The sequence below is a fragment of the Molossus molossus genome, unplaced genomic scaffold (assembly GCF_014108415.1).
Source record: "Molossus molossus isolate mMolMol1 unplaced genomic scaffold, mMolMol1.p scaffold_m16_p_2, whole genome shotgun sequence".
Lineage (NCBI taxonomy): Eukaryota > Metazoa > Chordata > Mammalia > Chiroptera > Molossidae > Molossus > Molossus molossus.
The window spans coordinates 5,623,773-5,640,944 of NW_023425355.1; the positions used below are offsets into that span (position 1 = coordinate 5,623,773).

At 36.6% G+C, this 17,172-nt stretch overlaps 1 protein-coding gene across 2 annotated transcripts in view; it reads left to right on the forward strand.

The window, feature by feature from the left end:
• Positions 1 to 17,172, forward strand: part of EDA2R (ectodysplasin A2 receptor) — a 38,419-nt gene that overhangs the window by 9,837 nt on the left and 11,410 nt on the right. For both annotated transcript variants that reach the window (XM_036271363.1, XM_036271362.1), the window contains exon 2: positions 8,285 to 8,381. In XM_036271363.1, coding sequence (XP_036127256.1) covers positions 8,295 to 8,381 — 87 coding nt within the window. In that variant the 5' untranslated portion in view covers positions 8,285 to 8,294. The remainder of the gene's footprint in view (positions 1 to 8,284; positions 8,382 to 17,172) is intronic.

Consider the following 17,172-nt stretch of genomic DNA (forward strand, 5'->3'; position numbering starts at 1 on the left):
ATACTTGTTTTTTATGTCAGCTCAGCAAAAAATATGATATATTTTTTGGTGTGCCACAAAATTTTATTAATTAGTTTATGTGTGCCATGAGGTAAAAAAGGTTAAAAATCACTGCTTTAGGCCAGTGGTTCTCAACCTCCTAGAGGTTTTAATTTAATTGATCTAGGATAAAGGTATTATTTTAAAGTCCCCCAGATGATTCTGATGTACATCCATGACCTGGTCTTTTAATGCATTTGACTTATCTCTAGCCCTAACATATGTTCTATGTATTTTAATTACCTGCTAGGTACCATCACTAACAGCTTCCTGTCCCCTCCAACTCTACATATTTAAAGTAATTTGAAAAACTGAGCATGTTGTCTTTTCTTTTAACAAGCAACTTCTCTTTCACACTTTTCATGGCACTGAGGTTTTCCAGGCAAAAACCCTTAGAATCTTCTCTGACTGATGTCTTTCCCTTGGAAAGGTCCTACTGACTTTCTTTGAAAGGACTGATCTCCCATCATCCCATCCTTTCTATATCTATTGCTACCACCTTTTTCCCAGCCTTTAATTTTTTTAAATTTGTTTTTGTTATAGATGTTTCTCATTTTTTCCCCATTGACACCCTCCTCCCCTTCCCCCACCACCCCTATCCCCAGCTTTGTTGTCTATGTGCATTGGTCATGCATACATGCATGTAAGTTCTGTGGCTTATCTCTTCCCCCCTCAACCCTCCCTCCTCTGAGGCTTGTCAGCCTGTACCCCACCTCTATGTCTCTGGGTTCATTTTGTTCAGCAGTTTGTTCATTATATTCCACAAATAAGTGAGATCATGTGGTATTTGTCTTTTTCTTCTTGGCTTGTTTTGCTTAGCATAATATTCTCCAGGTCCCTCCATGCCATCTCAAAGGATAAGAGATCTTTCTTTTTCACAGCTGCATAGTATTCCATTGTGTACATGTACCACAGCTTTTTAATCTACTCATCTATTGATGGACATTTGGGTTGTTTCCAGATCTTAGCTATTGTAAATGGTGCTGCTGTGAACATAGAGGGTACATATATTCTTTCTGATTGGTGTTTCAGGTTTCTTAAGGTATATTCCTAGAAGTGGGATCACTGGGTCAAATGAAAGTTCAATTTTTAACTTTTTGAAGTAATACCATAGTGTTTTCCACAGTGGCTGCACCAGGCTGCATTCCCACCAGCAGTTACTAGAGTCCCTTTTTTTCCACACCGTCACCAATACTTGTTGTTTGATGATTTGTTGATGGCGACCATTCTGACAAGTGTGAGGTGATACCTTATAGTTGTTTTAATTTGTATCTCTCTGATGATTACTGATGTTGAGCATTTCTTCATATGTCTCTTGGCCCTTTTTGGAGAGGTGTCTATTTAGGTCCTCTGCCCATTTTTTATTGGGTTCTTTGTCTTCCTTTTGTTGAGCAGTATGAGCACTCTATATATTTTGGAAATTAACCCCTTGTCTGAGGCATCATTGGCAATTATGGTCTCCCATATAGTAGGATTCCTTTCTGTTTTGATGGTTATTTCTTTTGCTGTGCAGAAGCTTTTGAGTTTGATGTAGTCCCATGTGTTCATTTTTTCCTTTGTTTCTGTTGCCGTAAGTGATCTATCAGTGAAAATTCTGCTGCATATGATGTCTGAGATTTTGTTGCCTATATTTTCTTCTAAAATTTTTATGGATTCACGAATTACATTTAAGTCTTTTATCCATTTTGAGTTTATTCTTGTGTATGGTGTAAGTTGGTGTTCTAGCTTCATTTTTTTGCAAGTAGCTGTCCAATTTTCACAACACCATTTATTGAAGAAACTGTCTTGACTCCATTGTATGCTCTTGCCACCTTTGTCAAATATTAATTGAGCATATTTTCTTGGGTCAATTTCTGGGTTCTCTATTCTATTCCATTGATCTATCTGCCTGTTCTTGTGCCAGTACCAGGCTGCTGTCCTTTAATTCTTAAGGCTTGTGCAATAACTCTGTATGGGCATTAGTTAAAGCATAGGCAGGTTAATGTTCAGAAAATACTTTTTTTCCAACCTAAAATGTTACTGATGAAAAAATTAAAACTAAGTGACAGGTTATGAGCACCTCTATTCTGTATTTTAGGGTTCACTAATACCTTGGAAATCACAATAAAATGAATGAATCTTAAATTACCTGTGAGTTCTGGTTTTGTTTCTTACTAATTAAATAAATTTTATGCATGTGTGCATCACCAATGGACATAGACAACAATGCTGGGGGGGGTGATGTGGAGGAAGGTATCTGGGGGGGAAAGAAACATATGTAACAAAAATAAGTCAATAAAAATTGCAAAAATAAATAAATTTAGGGGAATATTTTCTCTTTGAACTTGTTTTTTGTTTTTGTTTTTTGTTTTCAAAATCTGCTAATTGGTGCTAATAATCCCTGGCTTATTCTTAGGATTATTTTAAGTATCCATTGAGCTAACTGATGTGAAACTCTTTAAAAACTGCGAAACCATTTATTGAGGCAGAAGACTGTTACCTGTATTTTGTACATTTTTACCATCTACTCATCCAACAAATATTTATTTAGTGCCTATTATGTGCCAGGCACTGTTTTAAGCACGAGGGTTCAACTAGTGAACAATACATTCTAGTTGGGGGAGGAACAGGCAATAAAGAAGTAAATATGATATATATCATGACACATGGTTATAATTGCTGTTGAGAAGAATGAAACAGGAAAAGGGGATAGGGAATATGGAGGGGAGCTGCAATTTTGAAAGAGTGGTTAGAGAAGCCTCACTAAGACAATGGTATAAAAACAAAGAACTGAGGAAGATGAGGGAGGTAGTCATGTGGATATCTGGGGGAAAACATGCCTAGCTGAGAAAACAGCAGCTGTGAAAGCCTTGAGGTGAGAGCATTCCTGGTCAATCTGAGGAATAGCAACAAGGCCAGAGTGGCTGAAGTTAAGAGAATAAAAGGAAGAGTAGTATAGTTCATGGGGTCAAAGAGGTAATGGGTTAAGGGGAGGTAGGCAGATCATATAAGGCCTCATTGGTAATTATAAGATCTTTTGTTATATTGTGTGAGGCGGAGAGCCAGTGACAAATTTTGAGGCTGGAAATGACATGATCTAACATGTTTTAGAAGAACCACTCTGCCCTCAGTCCCTTTATCTTTATCGCCCATTCTTTCTAGAAAAAGAAGAATGGATAGGCCCACGTTACTTCTTTACCAAGTTCCCTCTGAATGCAGGGAACAGAAAAAAACTTTTTTTGACTGTACCTCATATTCAGGCAAAATAGACAAGAGCCAGAAAAAGAACCCCTAAAACAGTGATTTTCAAAGTTCACTGCACATGAGAATAACCTAAAATTTGAAATTCCAAAGATTCAGGTTACACCTCTGACTAATTACCTCAGAATCTTGGGGATAGGACCCAAGTATCACTATTTTTGAAACCCTTAATGTGAAGCCTATACTGAGAACCACTTGTCAAGGAGATTGACCAAATCCTCACAGTATGAATGGGGTCCTTGAGTCCACCACTGGGGAGGAACATGTTTCTGATGGCAGAACTGGACCTGGGACCACTCACCATACTGAGGAATACAAACTTTACAAATACTGAGGCAGGAAGAAGGGGAACTGTTCACTAGATCAGAAGCAGGTTATGAGCAAGAGAAATCTGGGATAGGAGTGGCCTTGGGCCTGGCCAGCATAGGGAAGGCTGAGAACAAGCACCAAATAATAAAGCAACATTTGGATTACAGGCCAAACAGCTATAAATGATGACGATGCTGCACAGATGAGAAGCTTTATTTTCAAGGCCAAACTCGGAAATTACTTTGATTTTTGCCAGTCCTGTGCATGTGGGGAACTGAGAAGGCTCACAGGAGAAGAATGGGCAGAGCATGGACCAGCCCCTGTCTTCCTCACCCTCATTAATCTCACACCTACTTCACTACCCAGGCAAAACAAATATCTTCCCTGAAGGCCTGAATTCTTAATTTAGCCCTGTCGTCCTGTCCTGCCCACCCATCCTAGATAGAGAGAGCATGTTTCACCTCACAGGCATGTGCAAGTTGAGAAGAGCAGCAGCCGCAGGCTGTGGCCAGAGGCAGCTGCACCAGCAGCAGCCTGAGTACCCTACATCCAGCAGAAACTTGGCCAACGTTGATTATTCAGGGCACAGTGAGCTAATGTGGGGATTATTATTAATGTCAGCCTCATTGCTTCTCCTCTTCCCTGTCTACTTGCATTCTTACTCTTCTAAGTTATTTTTTGGGTCAATCAGGACAGGTGGATGGGTAGGGAGAGCTGCCACATGACAGAGATAGATGAAACAAGGAGACACTCTAATAATTTTGCCGTTTGTCAGTCCCTTTAGTTAAAACCAATCAGAATACCCAAGTAGCACTTACTATCATCCATGTTGTAGCATGTATCAAATATTTCATTTCTTTTTCTGGTTGATTAATATTTCATTATATGGAAAGATCATATTTTGTTTATTTATTTATTATTTGATGGACATGGGTTGTTTCTACTTTTTGGCTATTATGAGTAATTTTGCTAGGAATATTAATGTACATTTTTTGTGTGGATGTATATTTTCAATTCTTTTGAATATACACCTAAAAGTAGAATTTCTAGGTCACATGGTAACTCTGTTTAACATTTTGAGGAATAGCAAAACCATTTTCCAAACTGTAAATCACTTTACATTCTCACCAGAAATATATGAGGATCACAACTTCTCCACATTCTTGTTAACACTTAATCACCCCCTTTTTTATTATAGCCACTCTAGAAGGTGTAAAATGGGATTTTATTGTAATTTTTATTTCCATGTTCCTTGCTAAGGATGTTGAGCATCCTTTCATGTATATTGGCCAATTATATATCTACTTAGAGTAATGTATATTCAAATACGTTGGCCATTTTTAATTGGGTTATGTGTCCGTTTCATTGTTGAGTTATAAAATTTCTCTATATATTCTACATATAAGTCTGTTATCAAATGTCTATGATTTACAGTTTTTCTCTCCTGTTTTGTGGGTTGTCTTTATTTTCTTGAGAGTGACCTTGGAAGTGTAAAAGTTTTAAATTTTGATTAAGTATAATTTATCTACTTTATTCTTTTGTTGTTTGTGCTTTCGGTGTTGTACCTAAAATAATATAAATAAAAAGCATTGCCTAATCCAAGATCACAAAGATTTACACCTATATTTTTCTATAAGAAAAAAATCTAAAAAGCATAAATATTTTTGGTTTCTTATAAGAAAACTCTTATGGGAATTCTATAGTTTCATCTTTTACATTTAGGGATGTGTTCCATTTTTAGTTAATTTTGTATATGGTGTGCCATAAGGGTCCAATTTGATGTTTTTTAAAATTTGAATAGCCTGTTGTCTCAATTTCTTTCTTTTTTTCTTTCTCTCTTCTCTCTCTCTCTCTCTCTCTCTCTCTCTGCTCTCTCTTTCTTTTGAAAGCCTATTCTTCTCCCATTGTATTGTCTTGGCACACTTTTTAAAAATCAATTGAACATAACATAGTAACTTTACTTATAATGGCCACAAATTAGAAACAGCCTAATGTTCATCAACCAAAAAAATGTATAAGTATATTATAGAATATTCATATAATAGGTTACTACACAGCATTGGTAAGGAGGAAATGTTGCTACATACACAATAGACATATCTGGCAGATCTTACATTGAGCAAAGAAAACCAAAAAAAAAAAAAAAAAAAAAGAGTGCTGTTGCATTAATCCAATCTATATAAAGTTTAAGGACAGGTAAAACTAATGATGGCAATAAAAGCCAGAATATAAATTTCTTGGGAGAATGTGATGGTATTGACTGGGAAAAGTCATGGGAGGTCCTACTGAGATAATGGAAAGGTTCTGTATCTTTATCTGGACAGTGTTTATATGAGTGTAGACATATGTAAATTTGTATAGGCCTGTCTATATTGCTGGCTTATCCAGCAGTTTGGAGGATTCAGTCACATCCTCTGTGATACTATAGATTACCTAGCTACATTTATAGGACAGCCCAGGGTAGCTCTGATTGTCTCAAAACATAATTATTCTCTTAAAATAAAAAGCAGTACATCTGCCAAAGCACACTGCTGACCACAGGGAATGATTTGACATAAGGTCTGAGAGTGTCCCTGGATAATTACATTTAATCATTATTAGGCAGTTCTACCCATATGCCCAGATTTCTTCAGAACAACCAGCATTTTGTTGTCTTTGATAAAGGTAATTTGTTAATCTTTTAATTACATAATTTAATTTGTTTGCTTTAGATAAACATTTTGACAAAAAAAAAAAAAAGAGGGAGGAAAAGCCCTCTGTTTATTCCTTGCGTTATGATGTGAGGATTTGGCAATAAGTCTACTTTGTCTATACATAGGTCTCGAAGCTGGGGGTAGAGGGAATGTGTTACGATTCATGCCACATGATATATTAGATGGATTGTGCTCTGTGAACCAAATAAAATAGAGTATCTCAGACACCCAAAAGCCAGAGGCAGCTACTATGGAGATGTCAGATGCCTATGTTGGGAGCTTTTGGCCATGTTTTTCTGGTTTTTGTGGGCAAGAAAAAACTACAGGGGAGTTGTTTAGACCAGTATGCTGGACCTGTATCCATGACACTTAATTCCCTTGTCATTGAAGACTGTGAGACCACTGATGGTTTTGGTCCTTAATGCGAAGGGTGTTTAGGGAGGGGAGCATGCCTACTGAGGCTAACAGTGTAGGCCAGTAAACAGAATAACACAGGAGGGGGCACCTTCAGCTTGTGCAAAATGGATCATGTAATCCACTTTCTTCCAAATAAAGGAATGAGAAAGAATGGCCCAGTTGATTGTGGGGAAAAGTGCAAGCTTGCCAGACAGGATTACTTACTCCATTGCCATTGAGGGACTTTTGAGGGGAAAATTGATGGCCTCTCAAGATTTACATGCACGCTATCCTCTCTTCTGACTGGAAGTACACACTTAGGACATTCAGTACTTTGAGAAGCCACCTGAGGTTCACCTTGGTATGAGGTTAAGAAGTGAGCAAACCAACTCTCACCCCACCTTTCTCTTTGAGCAGTGAAAACTCTTTGTATCAATTACTTGAGTCTCCCTTATTAAAATTCATCTTTGTAGAACACCATCTCCCTGCATACTTAACCCATTCTCATTTTGCATAACTTTTCAAAGCCTTCAGAATGGTTTGATGGACCTTAACTCATTTAATTCTCCCAAGAGCTATATAAGTTGGGTGAGAAACATGGTATCCCCCTTTTTCGGATTAATTAACTGAGGCCAGAAAATATTAAGTGAATCATCCAAGCTTATAGCTTGAAAGAAGAGCCAAGTAAGTTGTCCAAATATCCTATGTTGTCAAGATACTGTTCCAGTTTTAGCACTGAAATTCCTGTGTCCTGGGGAAGCCTTTTATTCCTGAGCAAACCTGGATAATTTGTTACACCGAGTCAGGATTAGAACCCATATCTCCCAACTCTCAGACCATTGATAGTGCTACTGCCGTAGGCCTTCTTTATTCCAAGAACTATTATCTGAATAATGTTTTTCCTTCTCTATACCATAGTGCACCAGGAAATTTATTCATACTGGGTCATTTTCCCCTTCTACTCTGCCTAGGACAGAAGCAATAGCAGTTAGGTGTCCTCAAAGGTACTTTACACAATTTTAACAAAAGAGAACTGAGCTTCAGGTTTCTCAGCCACAAACGAAAGATGATATCCCTATATTGCTCACTTCACGTGGATGTTGTGTGAAACAAATAATATTGGATGTAAAAATGCTTTTTAAACTGTTAGTAGCTGGTCACATGTGAGAGATTGTGGTTATTCTCTATCCCCCGGGTAGAAGCCAGCTTATTGTTTTATTATTCCCTTTCTAGATAAGCAAGTGATATAGCCAACAACTGTGTGAACTTTAACCAATTCTTTGGCCCCTGTGCCTCAGTTTCCTCATTTTTGAACTGGGGCTAATAATCATCCCTGCTATTGTTGTTTTAAGGATTTAATTAATTATTACACGTAAAGAATTTAAAAGAGTTGCTGACACATGGTCGAGACTATATAGGCTTCCCCAACCCCTCTATCTCAAAGTCAGAGACAAGATTAAGAGGACACAAAGTAAAATAAAATAAATTGTAAAAATAAATAAATAAAAGGATTAAGAGGAGACATGAACCAAGAAACATGGAAGCTACTTTTTATCTTGCAATCTCTTTCCACTAGCTCCCTTGTTTTCCATATTCTGTATCCACAGCCCTCCCATCATGGATTGCCAAGAAAATGAATACTGGGACCAATGGGGACGGTGTGTCACTTGCCAACTGTGTGGGCCTGGACAAGAGCTCTCCAAGGTAAGACCTGGTGATCAGAATATTTTTTCTGTTACATTTAGGAATCATCTGGCAACTGAGAGGGTCCAAGATTAGGAGAGCCCCAACTGTGTCTAATACAGTTCAATGGGCAAAATATGGAATCCAAAGATTATGACAATAGCAGTCATAGCTCCAATCAAGAGTCAGCCTGGCAAGGTGAGGGTCAGAGGAGGGTTCCATGAGATAATGGGGTATCTCAAAAGGAGATGTGGAATGCAGAGTCATAGGGAGGCTGTTTGGCATTAGGAAAATCTGTTAGCTAAAGCAGATCCCATCCACTTGGGGTTCGGGAGCCAGGTATCAGGTCTCAGGAGTGGGAAAGAGAGAACTAAGAAGGTTGAGGAAGATGTTCAAGGGAGGATTAAGGGATGGGGAGCTAGGGAGGGTCTAGTGTCAGAACAAAACAACCAGCAAAGCAGGCACCTTTTGTTCACCCCTAGCTTGCAAAGATGGAGCTGCAAATTTTTTTTTTTTTTTGCTTCAGGTTCCTGTTGGTCCCAGAACCTGGGGGTGATTTTAAATTTAGGCTGCAGTTGGGAACAAAAAGTTTGGGAGCAGACAGCCAACAGATGTTTTCTTCACAGTCATATATATATATATATATATATATATATATATATATATATATATATTTAATTTATTGAGGTGACATTGGTTAATAAAATTATATAAGTTTCAGGCATATAATTCTATAATACATCATCTGTATATTGTATTGTGTGTTCACCACCCCAAGTCACATCTCCTTCCATCACCATTTATCCCCCTTTTACTCTCTTCTACCTGACTCCAGCCCCTTTCCCTCTGGTAATCACCATACTAATGTCTTTCACACTCACATCTTATTTTCTGCAGTCATTCATTAATTCAGCCATCACTTATTGAACACCTTCAAAGTGACACACATGGTTGTAGGCACAATACATATGGTAAAGATAAAAACCTTTGCCCTCATAGAACTTACTCTTTAATTAATGAAACAAACAATGAGCTAGATACATATATAAATAAATGAAGGATTTAGATCTGGATGCATGATGAGGATTAAATTAGAGTGATCGAATACAGGGTGACTGGATGGCTACTTTAGATGTGGTAGCAAGGGAAGAACTTTCTAAGGAAGTGCCTTCTAGGAAAAGGATACAGCGAATGCAGAGTCCCAAGGTGGAAATAAACTAGGCATGTTCAAGGAAGAGGAAGATTAGTGCAGCTGATGAGTGAAGGGTGAGTGAGAGAGTGGTACACAATGAGATCAGAGGGAGGCCTGAGCAACACTATGTATAGAGTTCAAGTCTATGAGGAGAATTTTTAATTTCTTTTCTAAGATGCAGGGAATGCTTTGAAGAGTTTGGGGTTGGAGAGTGACATAACCTGCTAGCTGAAGGAAAATAAAACAATTATTTAACCCACCCCTTTCTACATCCCTATATGAAGAGACTGAAGCATAGGGATGCCAAGAGATACAAGCATTTAACTCTAATTTTACCTCTTTACACAAAACATCTGTACCATAGTGGGGTGCCTACATGATTGATGAGCATTCTAGGACCAAGGAAAGGTCATCAGCGGTTAGATCATGCTGGACATTAGGATGAACCTGATGAAAATTTTATTGCTTTAACTTTATAATTTTTTAATTTATTTTTTTTCATTTATATTTTACATTCAATATTATCTGGTATTAGTTTCAGGTGTACAGCATAGTAGCCAATCACATACTTTACAAAATATTTACCCCAACATTTCCAGTACCCAGTTGGCACCATACACAGTTATTACAATATTATTGAATATATTTCTTATGCTAAGAAATATATTTTACATTCCTGTGACTATTTTGTAACTACCAATCTGTACTTCTCAATCCTTTCATCTTTTTCACTTAGTCCCCCCCAATCTCCTCCCCTCTGGTAACCATTAGTCTGTTCTCTGCATCTGTGAGACTTATTCTATTTTGTTTGTTTATATTGTTCTTTAGATTCCATATATATAAGTGAAATCATATAGTATTTGTCTTTTACTGATTTATTTCATGTACCTTAATACTTTCTAGATCCATTCATGCTGCCGCAAATGGTAAAATTTTATTCTATTTTTAACATTACTTTTATTGTTAACACTATTACAGATGTTTCCATTTACCCTCTTTGCCCACCTTAACCCAGCCCCTACCACCCTTCCCTCTGGCCATCACCACACTGTTGTCTATGTCTATGGGTTATGCACATATGTTCTATGGCTAATCCCATCACCTTCTTTCTTCTAAGACCCCCTCCCTACTCCCCTCTGACAGCTGTCAGTCTGTTCCATGTATCCATGCCTCTGTTTCTATTTTGTTCATCACTTTATTTTGTTCACTAGACTCCACATATAAGTGAGATAATATGGTATTTATCTTTCTCTAACTGGCATATTTCACTTAGCATAATAATCTCCAGATCCATCCATGCTGACACAAAAGGTAAGATGTCTTTCATGTGTACGGCAGAGAAGTATTGCATTGTGTGAATGTACCATAGCTTTTTTATCCACTCATCTACTGATGGGAACTAGGGCTGTTTCTAGATCTTGGCTATTATAAATAACGACCAAGTAATATTCCATTGTGTATATGTACCACCAATTTTTTATCTGCTTGCTTATTAATGTACACTTAGGTTGCTTCTATATTCTGGCTATTGTAAATAAAGTTGCAGTGAATATAGGGGTGCATATATTCTTTCAAATTAGTGGTTTGGGGTTTTCAGATATATATCTAGAAATGAAATTGCTGGATCATAAGACAATTCCATTTTTAATTTTTTGAGCAACCTCCATACAGTTTTCTATAGTGGCTGCACCAATCTGTATTCCAAGCAACAGTGCACTAGGGTTCCCTTTTCTCCACATCCTTGCCAACACTTGTAATTTGTTGATTTATTGATGATAGCCATTCTGGCAGATGTGAGGTGATATTTCATTTCAGCTTCAATTTGCGTTCCTCTGATGATTAGTGATGTTGAGCTTCTTTTTATATGTCTATTGGCCATCTGTATGTCTTCTTGGAGAAGTGTCTATTCAGGTTCTTTGCGATTTTTTTTTTAGTCGGTATATTTTTTATTCTATTTTTTCTTTTTATAGAATTTATTGGGGTGATACTGATTAACAAATTTATACAAGTTTTAGGTGCATAATTCTACAACACATCATTTATACACTTTATTGTGTGTTCATCACTCCAAGTCAAGTCTCTCTCCTTCACCATTTGTCCCTTCTATACTGTTCTCCAACTTCCCCCATACTCATCCCCCTGGCAATCACCAGACTGTTATTCATGTTTATGAGTTTTTTTCTCTTTTTTGCTCTATCCATCCACCCCTCTTCACCCAGCCACTCCCCTGACAACTGTCAGCCTGTTCTCTATCTATGAGTCTGTGTTTATTTTCCTTGTTAGTCAGAGAAAGACAAGTACCATATAATTTCATTCATATGTGGAATCTAACAATCCTTTTCAAACTTTTAATTGGATTGTCTGTGGTGGGTGTTTTTGGTGTTGAGATGTATAAGTTCTTTATAACTTTTAGATATTAACCCCTTATCAGATGTATCATTAGCAAATATGTTCTTTCATTTAGCGGGTTGTCTTTTCATTTTGTTGATGGTTTCCTTTACTGTACAAAAACTTTTTAGTTTGATGTAGTCCCATTTGTTTATTTTTTCTTTTGTTTCCTTTGCCAAAGGAGATATATCAGAAAAATATTTCTATGAGAAATGTCGGAGATTGTGCTGCCTATGTTTTCTTCCATGTGTTTTATGTTTTCGAGTCCTACATTGTCTTTAATCCATGTTGAGTTTATTCTTTTATCCACTGTAATAAAATGGTCTTGTTTCATTTTTTTTATGTATCTGTTCTAATTTCCCAACACCATTTAATTAATAGACTGTCTTTACCGCATTGTATATTCTTGCCTCTTCTGTCGAATATTAAATGACCATATAAGCGTGGGTTGATTTCTGGGCTGTATTTTCTGTACAATTAAATTGTATATCTGTTTTTATGCCAGTAGTATACTGTTTCAATTACTGTAGTCTTATAATATAGCTTGATATCAGGTAGTTGATACCTTAAACTTTGTTCTTCTCGATTGCTGAGACTATTTGAGGTTTTTGGTCGTTCCATATAAATTAATTTTTGGAATATTTGTTTTAGTTATGCTAAATATGCCATTGGTACTTTGATAGGAGTTGTGTTGAATCTGGAGATTGCTTTGGGTAGTATGATCATCTTGATGTTAATTCTTCCTATTCATGAACACGGTCTATGCTTCTACTTATTTGTATCTTCTTTAATTTCTTTCTTTAGTGTGTTATAATTTTTCTACTGCAGGTCTTTTACCTCCTTGGTTAAATTTATTTTTTTATGCAATTGTAAATGAGATTGACTTCTTAGTTTATTTTTCTGATAGTCCACTATTGGAGTATAAAAAGGCAACCAATTTCTATATATTTATTGTGTATACTGCTACTTTACTGAATTGATCAATTTTAGTACTTTTTAGTGGAATCTTTAGGGTTCTCTATACAGAACATCATGTCATCTGCAAAGAATGACAGTTTTACTTCTTTCTTCCTAATTTGGATGCCTTTTATTTCTTCTTGTCTGACTTCTGTGGCTAGGACTTCTAGTATTCTGTTGAATAAGAGTGGTGAAAATGAACATGCCTGTCTTGTGTCTGATCTTAAGAGAAACACTTTTGGTTTGTTGTTTTTTTCTCTATTGAGTGTGATGTTAGCTCTGGGTTTGTCATATATGGGCTTTATTATGTTGAGATATGTTTCCTGCATTGCCACTTTGCTGAGAGTTTTGTTTGTTTTTTTTATCATAAATGGGTGTTAAATTTTGTCAAATGGTTATACTGCATCTATTGATATGATCTATGATTTTTATCTTTCATGTTATGTGATGTATCGTGTTTTTTTTTATTTGTGGATATGGTACCCACCTTGCATCCTAGGAATAAATCTCTTTGTCATGTTGTATGATCTTTTTAATGTATTTCTTGATTTGGTTTGCTAATATTTTGTTGAGGATTCTAACATTTTTGTTCATCAGGGATGTTGGTTGATAACTTTCTTTCTTTGTATTGTTTTTACCTTATGGAATTCAGAAAATGCTGACCTGGTAAAATGAGCTTGGCAATCTTTCCTCCTCTTGAATTTTTTGGAATAGTTTTAAAAGGATAGGTGTTGCCCCGGTTGGTTTGGCTCAGTGGTTGGAGCGTCGGCCTACAGACCAGAGAGTCCTGGGTTCAGTCCCCGCTAGGGGCATGTACAAAAATAAATAAATAAATAAATAAATAAATAAATAAATAAATAAATAAATAAATAAATAGTTTAAATTTTTTTAAAAGAATAGGTGAATTTCTTTGAATTTTTGCTAAAATTCACCTGTGAAGCCATCTGGTCCAGGACATTTGTTGGCTGGGAATTTTTTGATTACTGCTTTGATTTCATTAGTTGTAATCAGTCTCTTTAGAGTTTCTATTTTTTTCCTGATTTAGTTTTGAAAGATTGTATGTTTCTAGGAATTGATTCATTTCTTCTAGATTGTCCAATTTGTTGGCATGTAATAGTTTGTAATATTTTCTCATAATCCCTTGTATTTCTGTGATGTCAGTTGTTACTTCTCTTTCATTTCTACTTTTATTTATTTCTCTTTTTTTCTTGATTAGTCTGAATGAAGTTTTATCAGTCTCGTTTATCATTTTGAAGAACCAGCTCTTGGTTTCATTGATCTTTTGTATTATTATTTTAGACTATTTTGTTTATGTCCACTCGGATCTTTATTATTTCCTTTCTTTTACTCACTTTGTGTTTTGGTTGTTGTTATTTTTCTAGTTCCCTTAGGTGTAAAGTTAGATTGTTACTTAATTTTTTGTTTGTTTGTTTCTTGATGTAGGCCTGTAATGCTATGAATTTCCCTCTTAGAACTGCTTTTTGCAGTGTCCCATGAATTTTGGGCTGTTGTGTTCTCATTTTAATTTATTTCAAGATATCATTTGGTTTCTTCTTTGATCTCATTCTTAACCCATTCATTGCTTAGTAACATGTTATTTAGCCTCCTTGTATTTGTGTGTTTCTCAGTTTATTTTCTAATTGACTTTTAGTTTAATATCATTGAGATAAGAGAAGGTGCTTGATATGATTTCAGTCTCCTTAAATGTATTGAGATTTGTTTTGTGTTCTAACATATAGTCTACCCTAGAAAATATTCCATGTGCACTTGAAAGGAAGGTCTATTCTGTTACTTTGCAGGAAAATGCTCTAAAAATATCAGTTAAATCCATATGATCTATTGTGTCATTTAAAGCTGTTGTTTTCTTACTGATTTTCTGTCTGGAAGATCTATCCATTGATGTCAATGATGTGTTGCAATTTTCTACTATGACTGTATTACTGTCAATCTCTCTCTTTATGTCCATGAAGCTTTGCTTTATATGCCTAGTTTCTTCTTTGTTGGATGCATAAATGTTTACAAATGATATATTCTCTTGTTGGATTGATCCCTTTATCATTATGCAGTGTCTTTTTTTGTCTCTTATGATAGTTTTTGGTTTAAGACTATTTTGTCTTATATTAGTACTGCTACCCCACGTGTCTTTTTTTTAATTTCCACTTGTATGAAATATTTTTTTATTTTTTTATCCCTTTACTTTCAGTTCATGTCTGTCTTTTATTCTGAGGAAGGAATCTTATAGACAGCATATATATGGGCCTTGTTTTCTTATCAATTCAGCTAACTTATGTCTTTTAATTGGAACATTTAAGCCATTCACATTGAAAGTAATTATTGATAGGTATGTATTTATTGCCATTTTTATAACTACGTTTTTCTTTCTTTTTTTTTCTTTCTTCTTCTGAAAGCAGACCTTTTAATGTTTTTTGTAATACTGATTTGTTGGTATGAACTCCTATAGCTTTTACTTGTCTGGGAAGCTCTTCATCTCATTTTCACTTTTAAATGATAGCCTTGTTGGGTAGAGTAGTTTTGGTTGTAGATCCTTGCTTTTCATCACTTTCAAAACTTTGTGCCAACCCTTTCTGGCAAGTATGCCTCTGTTGAGAAATCAGCTGACAGTCGTATGGGAACCCCACTGTGGGTAACTAACTGTCTTTCACTGCCTTTAAGATTCTCTCTTTATCTTGCCCTGGCCAGTTTGGCTCAGCAGTTAGAGCATCGACCCACAGACCAGAGAGTCCCGGGTTCAGTTCCCGCTAAGGGCATGTAACCGGCTGCAGTTTGTCCCCAGCCCCAGTTGGGGTTTTATGGGTGGCAACCAGTCAATGTGTCTCTCTCACATCGATGTTTCTCTCTCTCTCTTTCTCCTTCTCTCCCTGCTGCTCTATCTGAAGACAAGAGCAAAAATGTCCACGGGTGAGGATTTAAAAAAAAAAAAAAGATTCTGTCTTTATCTTTAACCTTTGCCATTTTCATTATGATGTGTCTGGGTGTGGGCCTCTTTGGGTTTCTCTGGTTTGGGACTATCTGTCTTTCCTGGATTTCTGTGTTGTTTTCCTTCACCAGGTTAGGAAAGTTTTTAGTCATTATTTCTTCAAATAGGTTCTTGACCTCTTTCTCTCTCTCTCTCTTCTCCTTCAGGTACCCCTATAATATGGATGTTGTTATGCTTCATATTGTCCCAGAAGTCACTTAAACTATCCTTATTTTTTAAAATTATTATTATTATTATTTTATTTTTGCTGCTCTAATTGGGTGTTTTCTGCTAACTTGTCTTTCAAATTACTGGTTTGATCCTCTGCTTCATCTAACCTATTGTTGATTCCTTCTAGTGTATTCTTCATCTCAAACGCTGTATTCATTTATGTTTGGTTCTTTACTTTGTTTCCATGTCTTCTTTTATGTTTAATATCTCTTTGTTTAAGTTCTCACTGAATGTATCCATTCTTCCCCTAAATTCCTTGAGCATCCTTATAACCACTGCTTTGAACTCTGTATCTGGTAGATTGCTTGCTTCCATTTCATTTAATTCTTTTTCTGGGGATTTCTCCTCTTTGTTTATTCAGAGCATTTTTTTTCCTTCTTTGGCTGCCTTTTTCTATTTATTTCTTTGTATTAGGTAGATATGCTGTGTCTTTCAGTCTTTGTTTGGTGACTTGATGCAGTAGGTATTGTCTGGGATTCAGCAGTACAGGGTCCCTTATCACCTGAGCAAGGTGATCCAGAAATGCCTCTTGTGTAGGTACTGTGAGCCCTACTCTTGTAATTGAGTCTTGATTGTTGTTGGCCCCTCTGTGAGTGGGATCAACCCTTAGGCTGCCAGACTGTGGGAATCATCCTTGACCACAGTGTATGAGCTGCTGTGCAGGTGCTGACCACATGAAGTGGAATTTGCACAAGCAGGGTCTGATGCCTGCAGAGATCTCCCTTTGGATGTGCCACTTGTGGAGCTAACAGATCCTGCTCTGGTGTGATCTGAAGCCTATCACTGGGTGTGTTGTTTATGGAGCCTCTTGGGAGGGATTCTCGTGCAGGTCAATGTCAGATGCTGTTTGTGATTGGCCCAGGGCTACATGTTTGGTGCTACAAAGTGATCCACAGTTTGTGGCTGCCTCTATTAATCCTGTGTGTATGTGGGAGAGGCCAAGGTGCACACCAAAGATGGATTTAATCATCACCAAACCTAGTGGTAGGTCTGCAAAAGGCCCAAAGCACCCCGAGTTCCATCTCCACTTGGCTCTGCCTGCCAACTGACTGTTAAGTACACAAGTT